This window comes from Schistocerca piceifrons, chromosome 6 (assembly GCF_021461385.2).
Source record: "Schistocerca piceifrons isolate TAMUIC-IGC-003096 chromosome 6, iqSchPice1.1, whole genome shotgun sequence".
Classification (NCBI taxonomy): Eukaryota; Metazoa; Arthropoda; class Insecta; order Orthoptera; family Acrididae; genus Schistocerca; species Schistocerca piceifrons.
In genome coordinates this window covers 361,920,690-361,934,284 of record NC_060143.1, presented here as the reverse complement: position 1 = coordinate 361,934,284, position 13,595 = coordinate 361,920,690, and the positions used below count along the sequence as shown (strand labels likewise).

At 39.3% G+C, this 13,595-nt stretch overlaps 1 protein-coding gene across 1 annotated transcript in view; it reads right to left on the bottom strand.

The window, feature by feature from the left end:
* Nucleotides 1-13,595, bottom strand: part of LOC124803322 (protein unc-80 homolog) — a 995,149-nt gene that overhangs the window by 624,019 nt on the left and 357,535 nt on the right. The window contains exons 14-15 of the mRNA XM_047264506.1: nt 12,132-12,304; nt 7,687-7,874 (exon numbers count right to left, since the gene is read on the bottom strand). Of these exons, the coding sequence (XP_047120462.1) occupies nt 7,687-7,874; nt 12,132-12,304 (361 nt within the window). The remainder of the gene's footprint in view (nt 1-7,686; nt 7,875-12,131; nt 12,305-13,595) is intronic.

The window sequence follows — 13,595 nt, the reverse complement described above, 5'->3', positions numbered from 1 at the left end:
AGACATTAAAATGGTGCAGTCGTTAACTGAGATTCCAACTTATCAATGTATAGGCTCGCTAATAATAGAGGACTGGCAGGTTATGTATGTGTCAGTTGGTCATTGTAACTGACATCTGCATGAACATAGCAGTATCACAGTTGACAAGGTGGAACAGTGCACAGTCCATACTGATTCAAAGCCCACACATCTTTTGCACCTATTCAGTATTCTGGTTTGAAGCCTCTGCTTCTCCTGCACTTCCTCAGGCACTGAAACTTTTATTAATTATTTTAAAGTGAATTTAATTGATGTTCTGGCCATTTCCATCACAATACTTTCTCCTTATTTTTCATGGTTTGGTTGCGGTGCAGTGTTTGTGCTCTGGGTATTCTGTAGGTGGGTTCACCATTTCTGTAAGGACTTTGTGCTGGAACTCCAGACCGTGTTTCACTCCCCATCAAGCATTCAGCATGCTTTCCATGCTAGGAATTCTTATTGTTTGTGTACTGTTCCAGATGGCAGAACCTGTTGACTTCTTTGTTTCCACATTTACTCTCCTCCAGTCCTTGCAAACTACACTGGACACATTGGCAGCTGCTCTGGACTGCCTGATACAGCACTTGGAGGATGAGTCTCAGCAAAAACTAGATGTTTGGGGTCTCTCCCTGTTCTCCCCCCCTTCAACCCAATGTCGAAACAGTGGCCCACCTTCGTGGCCGCTTGGAATAACATTTCGGTAGCTTATGGATCTTAGGATGATTTAAAGAAGTGTGCATTTTTCGTGTCCACCACTTGTGTACTGCATTTGAACTTGCAAAGCACCTTTTTATGGGTAACCATCCAAATGAAACATTAAACTATGCACGTATATTTTCAGGATAACCTTCCTGCTGTGGCAACTTGCCACACGTTTTTTCATACTTATGAGCAAGCTGGACAATCACCTACTGAATGAATGTCACCTCCTTGCACAGTATAACCCATGTTATACGTGAAAATCCAAACTGTGCGCTGTCTTACACAGATTCTGCAGTCAGAGACATGTTGCTTGGTCATGCTCAGGACTCAGGGTTCCTGGATGACCTCCTTCACTTGAACAACCCCACATTAAACGAATGTTTACGAGTGGTGTGTGCTTTTCAATAGGCTCAAAGCTCTGCAAAGGTATTTCAGTGCAACTATTTCAATGTGTTTCCAGCATCCTACCATTCCTGACAAGTCAATGGTTGGGTCATCAGTGCCAGACATGCAGACCTTGGGCCACACCTCAGGATCTGCCCCCCCCCCCCCCCCCCCCACACCAAACGATCGTCTGCCATCTAGACATCGTGATATGCCTCAGAACCACTGGTCACTAACAACCATAACCCTGGGCTGTGCCACAGCACTTGTTGCTTACAATAATCTGTCATTGCCCATCAAAGCCTGTGACCAGTGCTTCATCCACCTTGACACACCATCTTGTCCTTTCAGATGCCTAAAAGACAGGCTCACTAAGTTCAAGATGTTTACAAAAACTGTATCACACCAATCCTACCAGCATTCAAAATAGCTCTGAGCACTATGGGACTTAACATCTATGGTCATCAGTCCCCTAGAACTTAGAACTATTTAAACCTAACTAACCTAAGGACATCACACAACTCCCAGTCATCACGAGGCAGAGAAAATCCCCGACCCCGCTGGGAATCGAACCCGGGAACCCAGGCGTGGGCTACCAGCATTACAGGTGATCCAATGATTCTATGTGATTCACCCAATCAGGCTTGAGAAACTGATTCCTATACTGATGACTTTGAAAATAAGATACATTAAATTCAATTATGCAGTTCTACTTGTGATACTGCTCACAATGTTCCTTCTACAACAACTTCTTTCACACATAATGAGGATAACAATAGAACTATTTGTTCCCCTTTCAGTTCTATCCAGAATAATGTGGTCTCAGTTCTTGAACATTTTGGTGATGTGATTTTTGTGGATTTGGGCAGTGATGGACATATTGTTAAATTTCAAATACTGGGTCTTCTACATTTAGTATTAATGCAGATATTGATGCTTCACTTGGTTCTCTGCAACTGCTCTGTTCTGGTATTCTCAAAAACTATAATAACCATGCAGTGCCCCTTCACAGTAGTTATCATTGGTATGTAGAATACACTGACACAATTTACTTCAGCTGACATTTTGAGCCTTGATCTTTTCCAATGTTCCTATTTTTGTGTCCGCAGTTCATGTACCCACATCACGTACCCACATCCAGGTGGCCAACGGTGGTGCCCAATGTCATCCTTCCTCACCTGTACTGGAGCTGCTGGCACCAGGGTATCAGCTTCCCTTCCACTCCAGTGGGGTCCCTCAGAAAACAAATCTACGCAATGTACAGCCTTTCCCACCCATCATGTCAGACTCTGATGCTCACTTCATGCTGTGGAATTCTTTGTTGACTGACACAGCCAATAGTTTATACCACTGGCATGCACCTCAGATGGCCCAAACAATAGTTTTTCCCACAGAGTCCTTCTGCTGTTGTTCTTCAGTTGGACAGCATTCCTTGGTTCCACTCTCCTTCCACGCTCCCTTCTCTTGGAGACACTTTGCCACTAGGAGAGTCTGATGGCCTCCATTGGCTGGGCTTTCCGTCTGGATCTGTGCTCCACTACAGCAATACTCCAAGTGTTCCCATTTCCCCCCCTTGTGCTACAGCAGCAGCAGCAGTCAACCTGGGCCTTTGCTGCCCCTTTGCTGCCATGAGTGGGGGCTGGCCCGAGTGCACCACCTGCCTTTCCACCACTGACTTACACTCATGCATTGGTTCCTTTAGTCTCTTCCCATCTCTAGGGGCCTTCTCAATTCCAGGCACCATCATCCTGTCTCCAGCAGGGAGAAAGGGGACATTTCATTGCTTTACTGACCCTAGACAGCAGCTTACTATGTTAAACGACAACTTGCGCTAGACGGACTTTTGCAGTTCCAGATCCTGCTGAAGGTCCCTTAGTTCCCGTCCCATGAGAGGGAGGAATGTTATGTCTCCCAGCTGGCAGCAGTGTACTCATTGGCATGATACTATAACCAACTCCATTTGCCTTCTGCATGGCACGATCAGTGCACTGTTGGAATCTTTACTAAGAAGCCATGAGTTACCACCTATAGGAGCCATCAATGAGCGGTATCACCACCATTACAGTAGACCTTTAGGAAGTCATCTCGTCACATAACTTGGTAAATATGGGCTTATAAGAGAAACTATGACTTGTACTATATGTCAGGTTGGGAACTTAGTTATTGGAAGTTACCTGTTCCAGGAACCACTATTTGTACTCAGTTATGCCAGAGTTCTACATTACATTTGAGTCTTCTTAATAAATGCTGTTCTTGTACTTATCAAGATACAACACTGCCTAAAATAAAGGTATGGCAGGTTATATTGACGGCTGTTGATCATTATGACAATGTGAAACTTCCTGGCAGATTAAAACTGTGTGCCGGACCGAGACTCGAACTTGGGACCTTTGCCTTTTGCGGGCAAGTGCTCTACCAATTGAGCTACCCAAGCAAGACTCATGCCCCATCCTCACAGCATTACTTCTGCCAGTACCTCGTCTCCTACCTTCCAAACGTTACAGTACGTGCTCACGAAAGGCAAAGGTCCCGAGTTCGAGTCTCGGTCTGGCACACAGTTTTAATCTGCCAGGAAGTTTCATATCACCGCACACTCTGCTGCAGAGTGAAAATCTCATTCTGGAAACATCCCCCAGGCTGTGGCTAAGCCATGTCTGCACAATATCCTTTCTTTGAGGAGTGCTAGTTCTGAAAGGTTCACAGGAGAGCTTCTGTAAAGTTTGGAAGGTAGGAGACGAGGTACTGGCAGAAGTAATGCTGTGAGGACGGGGCGTGAGTCGTGCTTGGGTAGTTCAGATGGTAGAGCACTTGCCCGCGAAAGGCATAGGTCCCGAGTTCGAGTCTCAGTCCGGCACACAGTTTTAATATGCCAGGAAGTTTCATATCAGCGCACACTCCGCTGCAGAGTGAAAATCTCATTGTGACTATGTGTTTGCAAACATAGCAGTGGCACAATCGACACATACACAGCACATACCAGGGAAACCATCTACATATAAAATAATGTGTAGGATCTCCATTTACTATAAATGCAGCTTACAAACGTCAGAAAATGTTGTAAATTAACTTCAGAGTAGGCTGGAACCTTTAGACATTGTCTTCCTTTTAGCAAGCCTGTCAACCTACACCAAGATCTGTGCTTCTCTGAAAGTAGAAGTGATGCTTGGTGATAGTGATCACGGACCATTTTTGGGATCATGGGAGTCATACTTGAGCCCAATCTTGGACCTGGAATAGCCTCTTCCCTCATTTCAGAATAGGAAAAGAAAAGGATGAGCAATGCACAACACAAGCAGACTACACAAACCAAAGAATTACTTGTAAAATACACTACATGTATGTTTCTGTATATTAGAAAAAAAAACCAAATAGTTGATAAAAGCCATTGTTTTTCTTCTTCTGCTATTATTGCTACTTTTATCTACTATTATTGCTACTTTTATTTGAAACTTCAAACAAAGCACTTACATAACTTTACATAATAGTAATCACCTGTCCAAGTCAAAATATGTTTGATATAAACATCAGAGTTACACGTAAGTACTTAATGGTGACCAACTCCTTTTACTCCTTTCATGACGTTTATTAAAAAAAAAAAAGTTTAAAAAGTAAAATTAACACTCATGAAAAACTATCAAAGAACTACGCATAATCGACTGGTATGGAGGTAAGTCAGAAAGATGGTAATAAACCATCTAAATAAAAAAACCATCAAACAAAAGACACCAGAACAAAGCTAAGTGAATAAACAGAACAGGACAACAAACTGCAAAACTGTTGTATTCATAATCAACAACCATATCTGTTTCAGGGTACCGGCATATATGATTCAGTGCAGTGAGTATGATATAGTCTACATGGGCAAACAGGTAGGATGTTCAAGATGAGATTCTCCAAACATTTATTCAATTATTTATTTATTCAAAGTCAGTTCAATCTTCACTCAGCATTTACCAAACACTTGAAAGCTAGTCATCATCTTTCTCTGACCTTAAATAACTTAACCCTTGTGCAGGCGTGACTATGTATAAAGTGCGCTAACTACAAATAACACTGTCTTCTACTCTTCAATTGTTTTTTACAGCTGTGAGCCTGTACCTATTCCTTCATTATTACTTCAGCTAACATAGTGATTAGTTATTAATATAATGGAGGGAAACATTCCACGTGGGGAAAATATATCTAAAAACAAAGATGATGTGACTTACCAAACGAAAGCGCTGGCAGGTCGATAGACACACAAACAAACACAAACATACACACAAAATTCAAGCTTTCGCAACAAACTGTTGCCTCATCAGGAAAGAGGGAATGACGAAAGGATGTGGGTTTTAAGGGAGAGGGTAAGGAGTCATTCCAATCCCGGGAGCGGAAAGACTTACCTTAGGGGGAAAAAAGGATGGGTATACACTCGCACACACACACATATCCATCCACACATATACAGACACAAGCAGACATATTTAAAGACAAAGAGTTTGGGCAGAGATGTCAGTCGAGGCGGAAGTGCAGAGGCAAAGATGTTGTTGAATGTGAGGTATGAGTGGCGGCAACTTGAAATTAGCGGAGATTGAGGCCTGGTGGGTAACGGGAAGAGAGGATATATTGAAGAGCAAGTTCCCATATCCGGAGTTCAGATAGGCTGGTGTTGGTGGGAAGTATCCAGATAACCCAGACGGTGTAACACTGTGCCAAGATGTGCTTGCTGTGCACCAAGGCATGTTTAGCCACAGGGTGATCCTCGTTACCAACAAAAACTGTCTGCCTGTGTCCATTCATGCGAATGGACAGTTTGTTGCTGGTCATTCCCACATAGAATGCATCACAGTGAAGGCAGGTCAGTTGGTAAATCACGTGGGTGCTTTCACACGTGGCTCTGCCTTTGATCGTGTACACCTTCCGGGTTATAGGACTGGAGTAGGTGGTGGTGGGAGGGTGCATGGGACAGATTTTACACCGGGGGCTGTTACAAGGATAGGAGCCAGAGGGTATGGGAGGTGGTTTGGGGATTTCATAGGGATGAACTAAGAGGTTACGAAGGTTAGGTGGAAGGCGGAAAGACACTCTCGGTGGAGTGGGGAGGATTTCATGAAGGATGGATCTCATTTCAGGACAGGATTTGAGGAAGTCGTATCCCTGCTGGAAAGTATCCTGTCACAAGTGGGGCACTTTTGTGGTTCTTCTGTGGGAGGTTCTGGGTTTGAGGGGATGAGGAAGTGGCTCTGGTTATTTGCTTCTGTACCAGGTCGGGAGGGTAGTTACGGGATGCGAAAGCTAGCAGCTTAATCCCACAATGAGACAGTCATCTATGAGATGATTACTAATCAAGTAAGAGGTTGGCTGGGAGCTGGTGGGTCTGTGCTGTTATAATGCTTCCAGTTGGTCATTACTGGGTGGGGGGGTAACACTTATGTGGCAACAGAGTGAGAGTGATACAATAATAGTTCATTTTATTATTGTTTAATTAAACAGTTTTAAACTCATGTAATGTATATTTGTTTCATCACTATTTAATTCAACTACGATTAAAGACAGCTATTCTTTACATGTGTGTGAAGTATGCCACGTGCCTGCTGATGTTATAAAACACAGCGTGCCTGTTTGAGTGTTAAGTATACTTTGTTTTGAAAAAAAGGAGAAGAGACAGAAATTTCTTTAACTGAAGGTACTGGTGGGCTTCTTAATTACCAGCTGGTCAGTAGTACCCAATTTTTTCCTTTGTTGCACAGTGTGGTATTATGATTTTTGTACTGTGATTACTTTCATGCTTTTAGGTATTCTGGTCATATTTTATGTACAACCTTTGTTCTTGTGACAACATTTGTTTCACTGTATTTCTAAATTTTAGTTTCTTTTAATTTGTGATGATTCGGAATTTTTATCCTACATGCTAGCATGTATTTTAATTAAAGTGCTACCTAGTCACTTTTACTCATTGTCTGCAGCCACTACTTCTTATAGTCTTCACCCAGATTAGTTGAATTTTTACTAAGAATGGCACCTAATATTGTTGTACTGCCCTACTAGCGTGGGCAACATGGTTTTCCTCTGCACTCAATCTATCTATTAGACCGTTTAGTAACATGATATCCAGGTCATTTGATATATGTGTGGCTAGACACTGTTCTTCACCTAGACGTTCTGATTACTTTACGCTTTATATCTGCCTTCATACTTTTATCCCCCGTTTTTATCCTGTTAAGATTTGATATATGGTTTTGTTCCAGTGTATGTTGTTCAATGCTTCTTCCTTTATGTGGTTTGTTACCATTTTTCTGACTAACTCCCCTACCAGCCAGTGATACGCAATGCTTTGATAGCCTTTAGTGAGTGTTAACTTGCCTCTTTACATATTTTTAAAAAGTTTATTGTAGCATAGAACCAGCCCCTTAACTTGTAATGTTGTAACATTACATCCCAGATTTTCCTTTTCTTTCAGAAAATATTAGGAAGCCTTAACCAGGTAAAACACATTATTTGTAATTAACATCCATGAGGTCTCCTCACTATGATCTATGGAATGAAAAAAATATATAAATAGGTCTGTCCAGACCGATTGTTCATGAGAATTAAGATACCTACGTGATCAAACAAGGACTTTGATTCATCACGACCAATCTTTTCTAACGTTTTTTCAGATTTTGACAACAATTTTGTTTCAACAAATGCTTTCAAATCTGCCATCTTCTTCTTCTTTTTTACTTTTTCACTAGCTCGCCTGACGTGAGGACTTTGCTCATCAACTTGTTTCCGACCAAAGTATGGTGATTCTGGAATGTTCAATTATACAACGACTAATCAATTTGTTTACCACTCTTAATTATACATGTAATATATACAACACATATTGATATCACTGACATTAACATTTTTGCAATTTGAACAAAATCAACTATGATTGTTATAGCAAGTTATTGTTGTGATATTCATCTACAATTATAGTTACCATATAATATGCAAAAAATATTACATAGAAAAACTATGGTTTTATAAGTAGTAGGTCACTAAACTATGGCACAGGTAACAATAACATCAATAGTTTTGAAATGAGATATTCTCTCATATGGCAAACAAAGGGAAAGAGACAGAAGAAAATCACCCATGGGACTGAGGCCAGGACGACAAAACCACAGACAATTAATAGCCAAATTGTAGCATTTAGCAACATGTTTATAGCTAGCATGTGCCGGTGCGTGCATGCATGTGAGGCTCACTCATATTTTTCCGACTTTCTATACATTTATCATACCTGTATCTTGTCCCAACTGACTAAGAACAGATATATGCCAAATTTTAGCTTACCCAGACAACTCCAATGATATTCACAGTGACATTAAAATTGAAAATGTCTACTCATGTCGTTTCTTTCAGATAGACTGTTTTCTTTCCTTTTCTTTTTTTTTTTTAATATTTCATTAACAATCACTTGTAGACATAATTTAATGGGAATTAACATGAGTTTTCAGTAATTTAATTAATGTGTAATATTAAGATTTGCTGTTACTACATTAGTGTAAAAATCATCAAATGTTCTCTATGCAAATTATGTAACTTGCTTTTTTTTGTGTAAATATCTTTAGAGAAACTTATTGGACTTATATCACTATTATTATTTGATGAATTAATTTTGTCATATGTGTATTTTTTATAATGTTATGTGGATGGTTTACTTATTTTGTAACCCATGTAACCCAAGATAAAGTTATCTTGAACAATTATCTTTCAAAAATGATTTTTCAATTTCTATTTCATACCATTTGTTGTGCTGGTGTGAAGGGTCTTCTGCAACATGTTCTTTATAGACAAACAAAATGGCACCAACCTCTTCTGGTAGTCATTACAGAATAAAGAAAACATTTTGATGTTTCTCCAGTACACTACATTTTCAATCAAATCACTAGAGCCCACTATCTTCAAATTGATAACTTTTAAACATTTTCTTCTACAATCTGAGAGACACAAAGCTTGCGATGAAGGAAAGCGCAACATTAGTGATTCAAAAAGTTTCAAATTTTTGGTAAAATTCCTACTAGAAACACTGACTACTATGATACTTTCAGGTAATTGATGGACAATTATGTTTATTACACGGGTAGCTCACAAACAGGTGAGAAAAGAGAAAGATAAGAATTTCCTAATGTTTCAATGCCAAAAATTATAGCAAGTCTTCCTGTTTGGTGTAGATCCAAATGGAAAAACATTTTGTCACTCATCAGCTTTTGTTACATTAAAAACAAAGGTTTCACCAACAAAAACAGAAGAAAGCAGTGATGGTGGTAACCTATCACTGTTTCATAAAGATTAGCAACAACTGTTCCAGCAAGGTGACATACTTTGCACAATGTTTGCTCCCATTCTCTCTCAAGTTGTTGATAGGTGCAATATTGGCTATGGAAATGGGGTTTACATATTAACGGCATATTTAAGAGATGATACTGAACACCTGGCAATGAATCTGTATACAAAAATGAGTCTCTCCATAAGAAGTTTAGTGAATTATCATTAAATACATAATTTTCCACATTTTTCACGAAGTTTTGGAAAATTTAATTCAGAATGATGTATAATTAAAGCTGTTGCGGCCTTCATGTATCTCTATAATTTGTTTAGAATAAAACAGGATATAGTGTAGATGTGGAAGGATATGCCACTTTTGAATGTAATTAATCACTGTTTATAATATTAACTATATTTCAATGTTTTTGTGGTTAATTCAACAGTTATCCAATTGAGTACAAATTTTGAACACACTGTTCTTTTTATATTAGAGAAGGTTTAAGTTATATGAAGTGCAAAATTTAGCCTTTGTGAGGAATAACTATAGCTAAGGTCCACCCAATATCAATATGTCAATTGTGAAGGAGTTCTTTACCTGAAAGTGTTGCAAGTTGTTAACTCCAAGGTGTCTGGGAACAAGAATTCAGATGTTTTGAACCAGTCACTGAACTTGGGCATGGTGTACTCAGCTGTGTGTTCTATCACTGGGTAGTCAAATTTGCTCTTGACAACAGTTCTGTGGTGGCAATTATTTGCCACACTGATGATTGGTGGTTTATATATGACATAACTCCTTTCACAAGTGGGCCTGCTATAAAAGACTATGTATGTGTGTGACAGCACTAGCACAGGACATGCTGAGTGGACACACAGGACAAATCTTGCAGTTTAATTTTCCCCAGGGATATGATCCAGATGGTATGGAGTTAGAAGTAAGTACACATGAGAATGGATCAAGATATTTCATAGATAGGGTGGGCCACAGAATACCATTTTCGGAGAGGTGTGGATGATAGAGGGAGTATGTTTTTCATTTTTTGGCCTGATGACAGTTAGTCACAGCCCTTGAGAAGGAAGTAGTTAATGTGGTCCAGTTAATAACATACTGGGTAGCAGAATCTTGCTCATAACTGTGGATGCTAATTAATGTACATCAACATCTCACACACTCATGGGTTTACTTCTTCTTATTCACATCCTCTCATCCAACAACTCTCCAGTCACCTTACAGGAATTCCTTACCTCAAACTTGGCCACACCCTCCTTTAATAGCCCCCTTCTCAAGAACACAAACCTTTTGGCTGAGGAAAGTGCAGCTACCCACAACATTCAAGTGGATCCTGACTTAATCATACTCCCTGTAGACAAAAGCTCCACCTCTATCATGATGAACCACAGTGACTGACTCACTGAAGGAGTTCAACAGCTGCCTGACTCTTATGCCAATGAGACCTGTCACTTTGGTTCCATCTGAAACATCCAGCACAACTTCCAGCCACTACTCCTTTTACTAGGTCCAATACAGAACCTCTCCTCCAGATCCATCTTGTTCTACTGGATACCCCACTGTAGCTGGTTACTGTGCACTCACATAAATAATTTTGGTTCTTTTTGACCAACACCCTCATCTCACTGCCTGCAGCCAAGTGCCCAATATCAAAGGTCTAAAAAAACCCTTCATCTCGTCTCAACCATCTCCTCCTAATTACTACTAAGATACTTGCCTGTCATTGTTGAAGCTACCTTCTGTACATCAATATCCCATATCTCAATGCCTTGGCAACCTCTCCTAGTGACCACCCAACTCTAAATTCACCACCATTTCTTTATCATTTCCTTAGCATGGCCAGGGGTGCTCACATGGAAATTTATTTGCTTGTCTGTCTATGGGCTATCTAGAAAAATCCTTCCTTGTCATCCAGTTGCTTCTTCAGTTCATTGATGATATCTTCATTACGTGGACCCAGAACCATGACACTCTACCCTTATTCCTCAAAAACAGAAAGCCCTGGTTGATATATCAACACTATTATGCCAAGGACAGACTGATACTCACTGTACAGATAATAGGTTGGGTTTCAAACAGGCACAATGAAAAGACTGTTACATATATGCTTTCAGCCACAGCCTTCTTCAGGAAAGGAAAGAAAACACACACATTTTCACATAAGCAACCACACCTCACACATACATGGCTGATCTCCCCTGGCCACTGTGGCCAGAATGTGAAGAAGGCTTTGGGTGAAAGCCAGGTGTGCAACAGTCTTTTCACTGTGCCTATCAGCATCTGGATGTGTCACCCTTTTCATAATATCCTCATTCCTCCACAGGCTCAACATTTTCTTCCTATCCTATTACTAGTCTTCCTCAATCCAGCATGCAACCTTCCTGGATGTTGACTTCCACCACTCAAGACAGTCCCATAAGAAGGTCTTGCTTAACTTGTCAATGACCTCTCATCAATTGTACATTGAATGTTAAACCCAAGTCTTCAAACAATGGAACATCTACGATGAAATAACAACAATGTGGAATGGATAGTCAGGCCTTAGCTCCTGGAGACAGTGGTAATATGCATTAAGAGTTGCTGTTATGTGAACCTCCCCAGAGTAGGAGATGCAAATGAGCACACACCTGGGACTTGAATAATTTAACCACTTTCTTCAAATGCTTAAATGCAATTAATTAACAACCTGCACAGTGATTCAATATTTCTACATGATTATTATAATACTAACTTTTTTCCTCACCTGTCAGCAGAGACACATCTTTTATATCAGGAACTTCTATTAAATCTTTTGATTCTCTCTTTTTGAGTTCTGGACTTTGGTACAGAGATACTTCAATTTTGGGTATTGGCAAGGAATTGCTTCTTTTTCTTGGCTGTTGATGAGATGAAGAATCTTCAGCGATTGCTTTCAGTCTGTTGAAATAGAAAATTAGTGGAACTGAGTCAAGTAATATATTTTACCTCTAATGTGTACACTTTTCTTGTGTGCTTTTATATTATTATTGTACTTTAAAATTGTATATACATGCATGTAAAAGTCTACAAAATTATCATTTTCACACTTACACAAAAATCCCTTGCAGGATATTTTGATTTGCACAATTCAATGAAAATATTTCTTAAACTTGCAATACTAAAAGTGCAAGGGAAGGAAAGACAATAAATACTATAATATAAATACAGTAAATGGGGACAGGCAAGCACACATTTGTAGATGAATGGTGGATAGTGCAAAGACACACTTAAAAAGCAAATAAACAACATTTTGAGCTTTAAGTCTTCTTCTTGCTTTAATACAAAAGACACACAAAAAGATCAAATAAACTCACATCCCTGTTTTCACTTTCCTTCCAACTTCAATACAAACACCACACTTCATGTTCATACATGCATTCATTCTTTGTGTTTCAAGATATCATCAAGATGGAAAGGTTTGAGCAATGTGATATGATTCATGGTATACATCAATAAAAAAAGGAATCTTTAAAACCACATTAACAATAAACTATCATTACTCTGCTTAATACTGTTTATGGAAGCTAAATGTAATTAAGTAAATCAGCAGAAAAGTTGCTACTTTGTATAAGTCTTCTGTTTATCTGCATCTGGTAACGTAATACGTACAAGTATACCATTGTATTTTTCAAAGAAAATAGTTACCAATGGTACTTCTACAACATCAGACACCTATTAACAACATACTACTTCTTTACAGTGAAATAACTATTTGTCATGTAGATAACAGGAATTCTCAGTCACTGAATACAATTAATCAAAGATCTCATAGTTTTGGCTAATGAGTTATGTTCTCAATTGGTAGGGAATCTAAACTTCTTGATTTGTATCTGAGAGGAACCTGTTGAACATTTGAACCTGAGTACCTGGTTCTCTCTGACTTCTATACATTGAGAAAAAGTGACAAGAAAATTATTTTTATGTGTTCTATTGTTGTGCAAGAACTATTTTCTGGAAGCTTAAATTGTTTTTGCTTTATTCTTTGAGTGACTTTTTTGTGCACACTGCATTTCTTTCATTCTTTTAATAACTGAGTGGAAGATTTCAGCCTTTTATACTACACATCTCTGAATTATTACCACACAATACATAAACAAACACCGTCTGTTGAGAAGATGTGTGTGTGTGTGTGTGTGTGTGTGTGTGTGTGTTGCCTGTGCACACACAAATGTGTGGGTGTCTTTTTAAA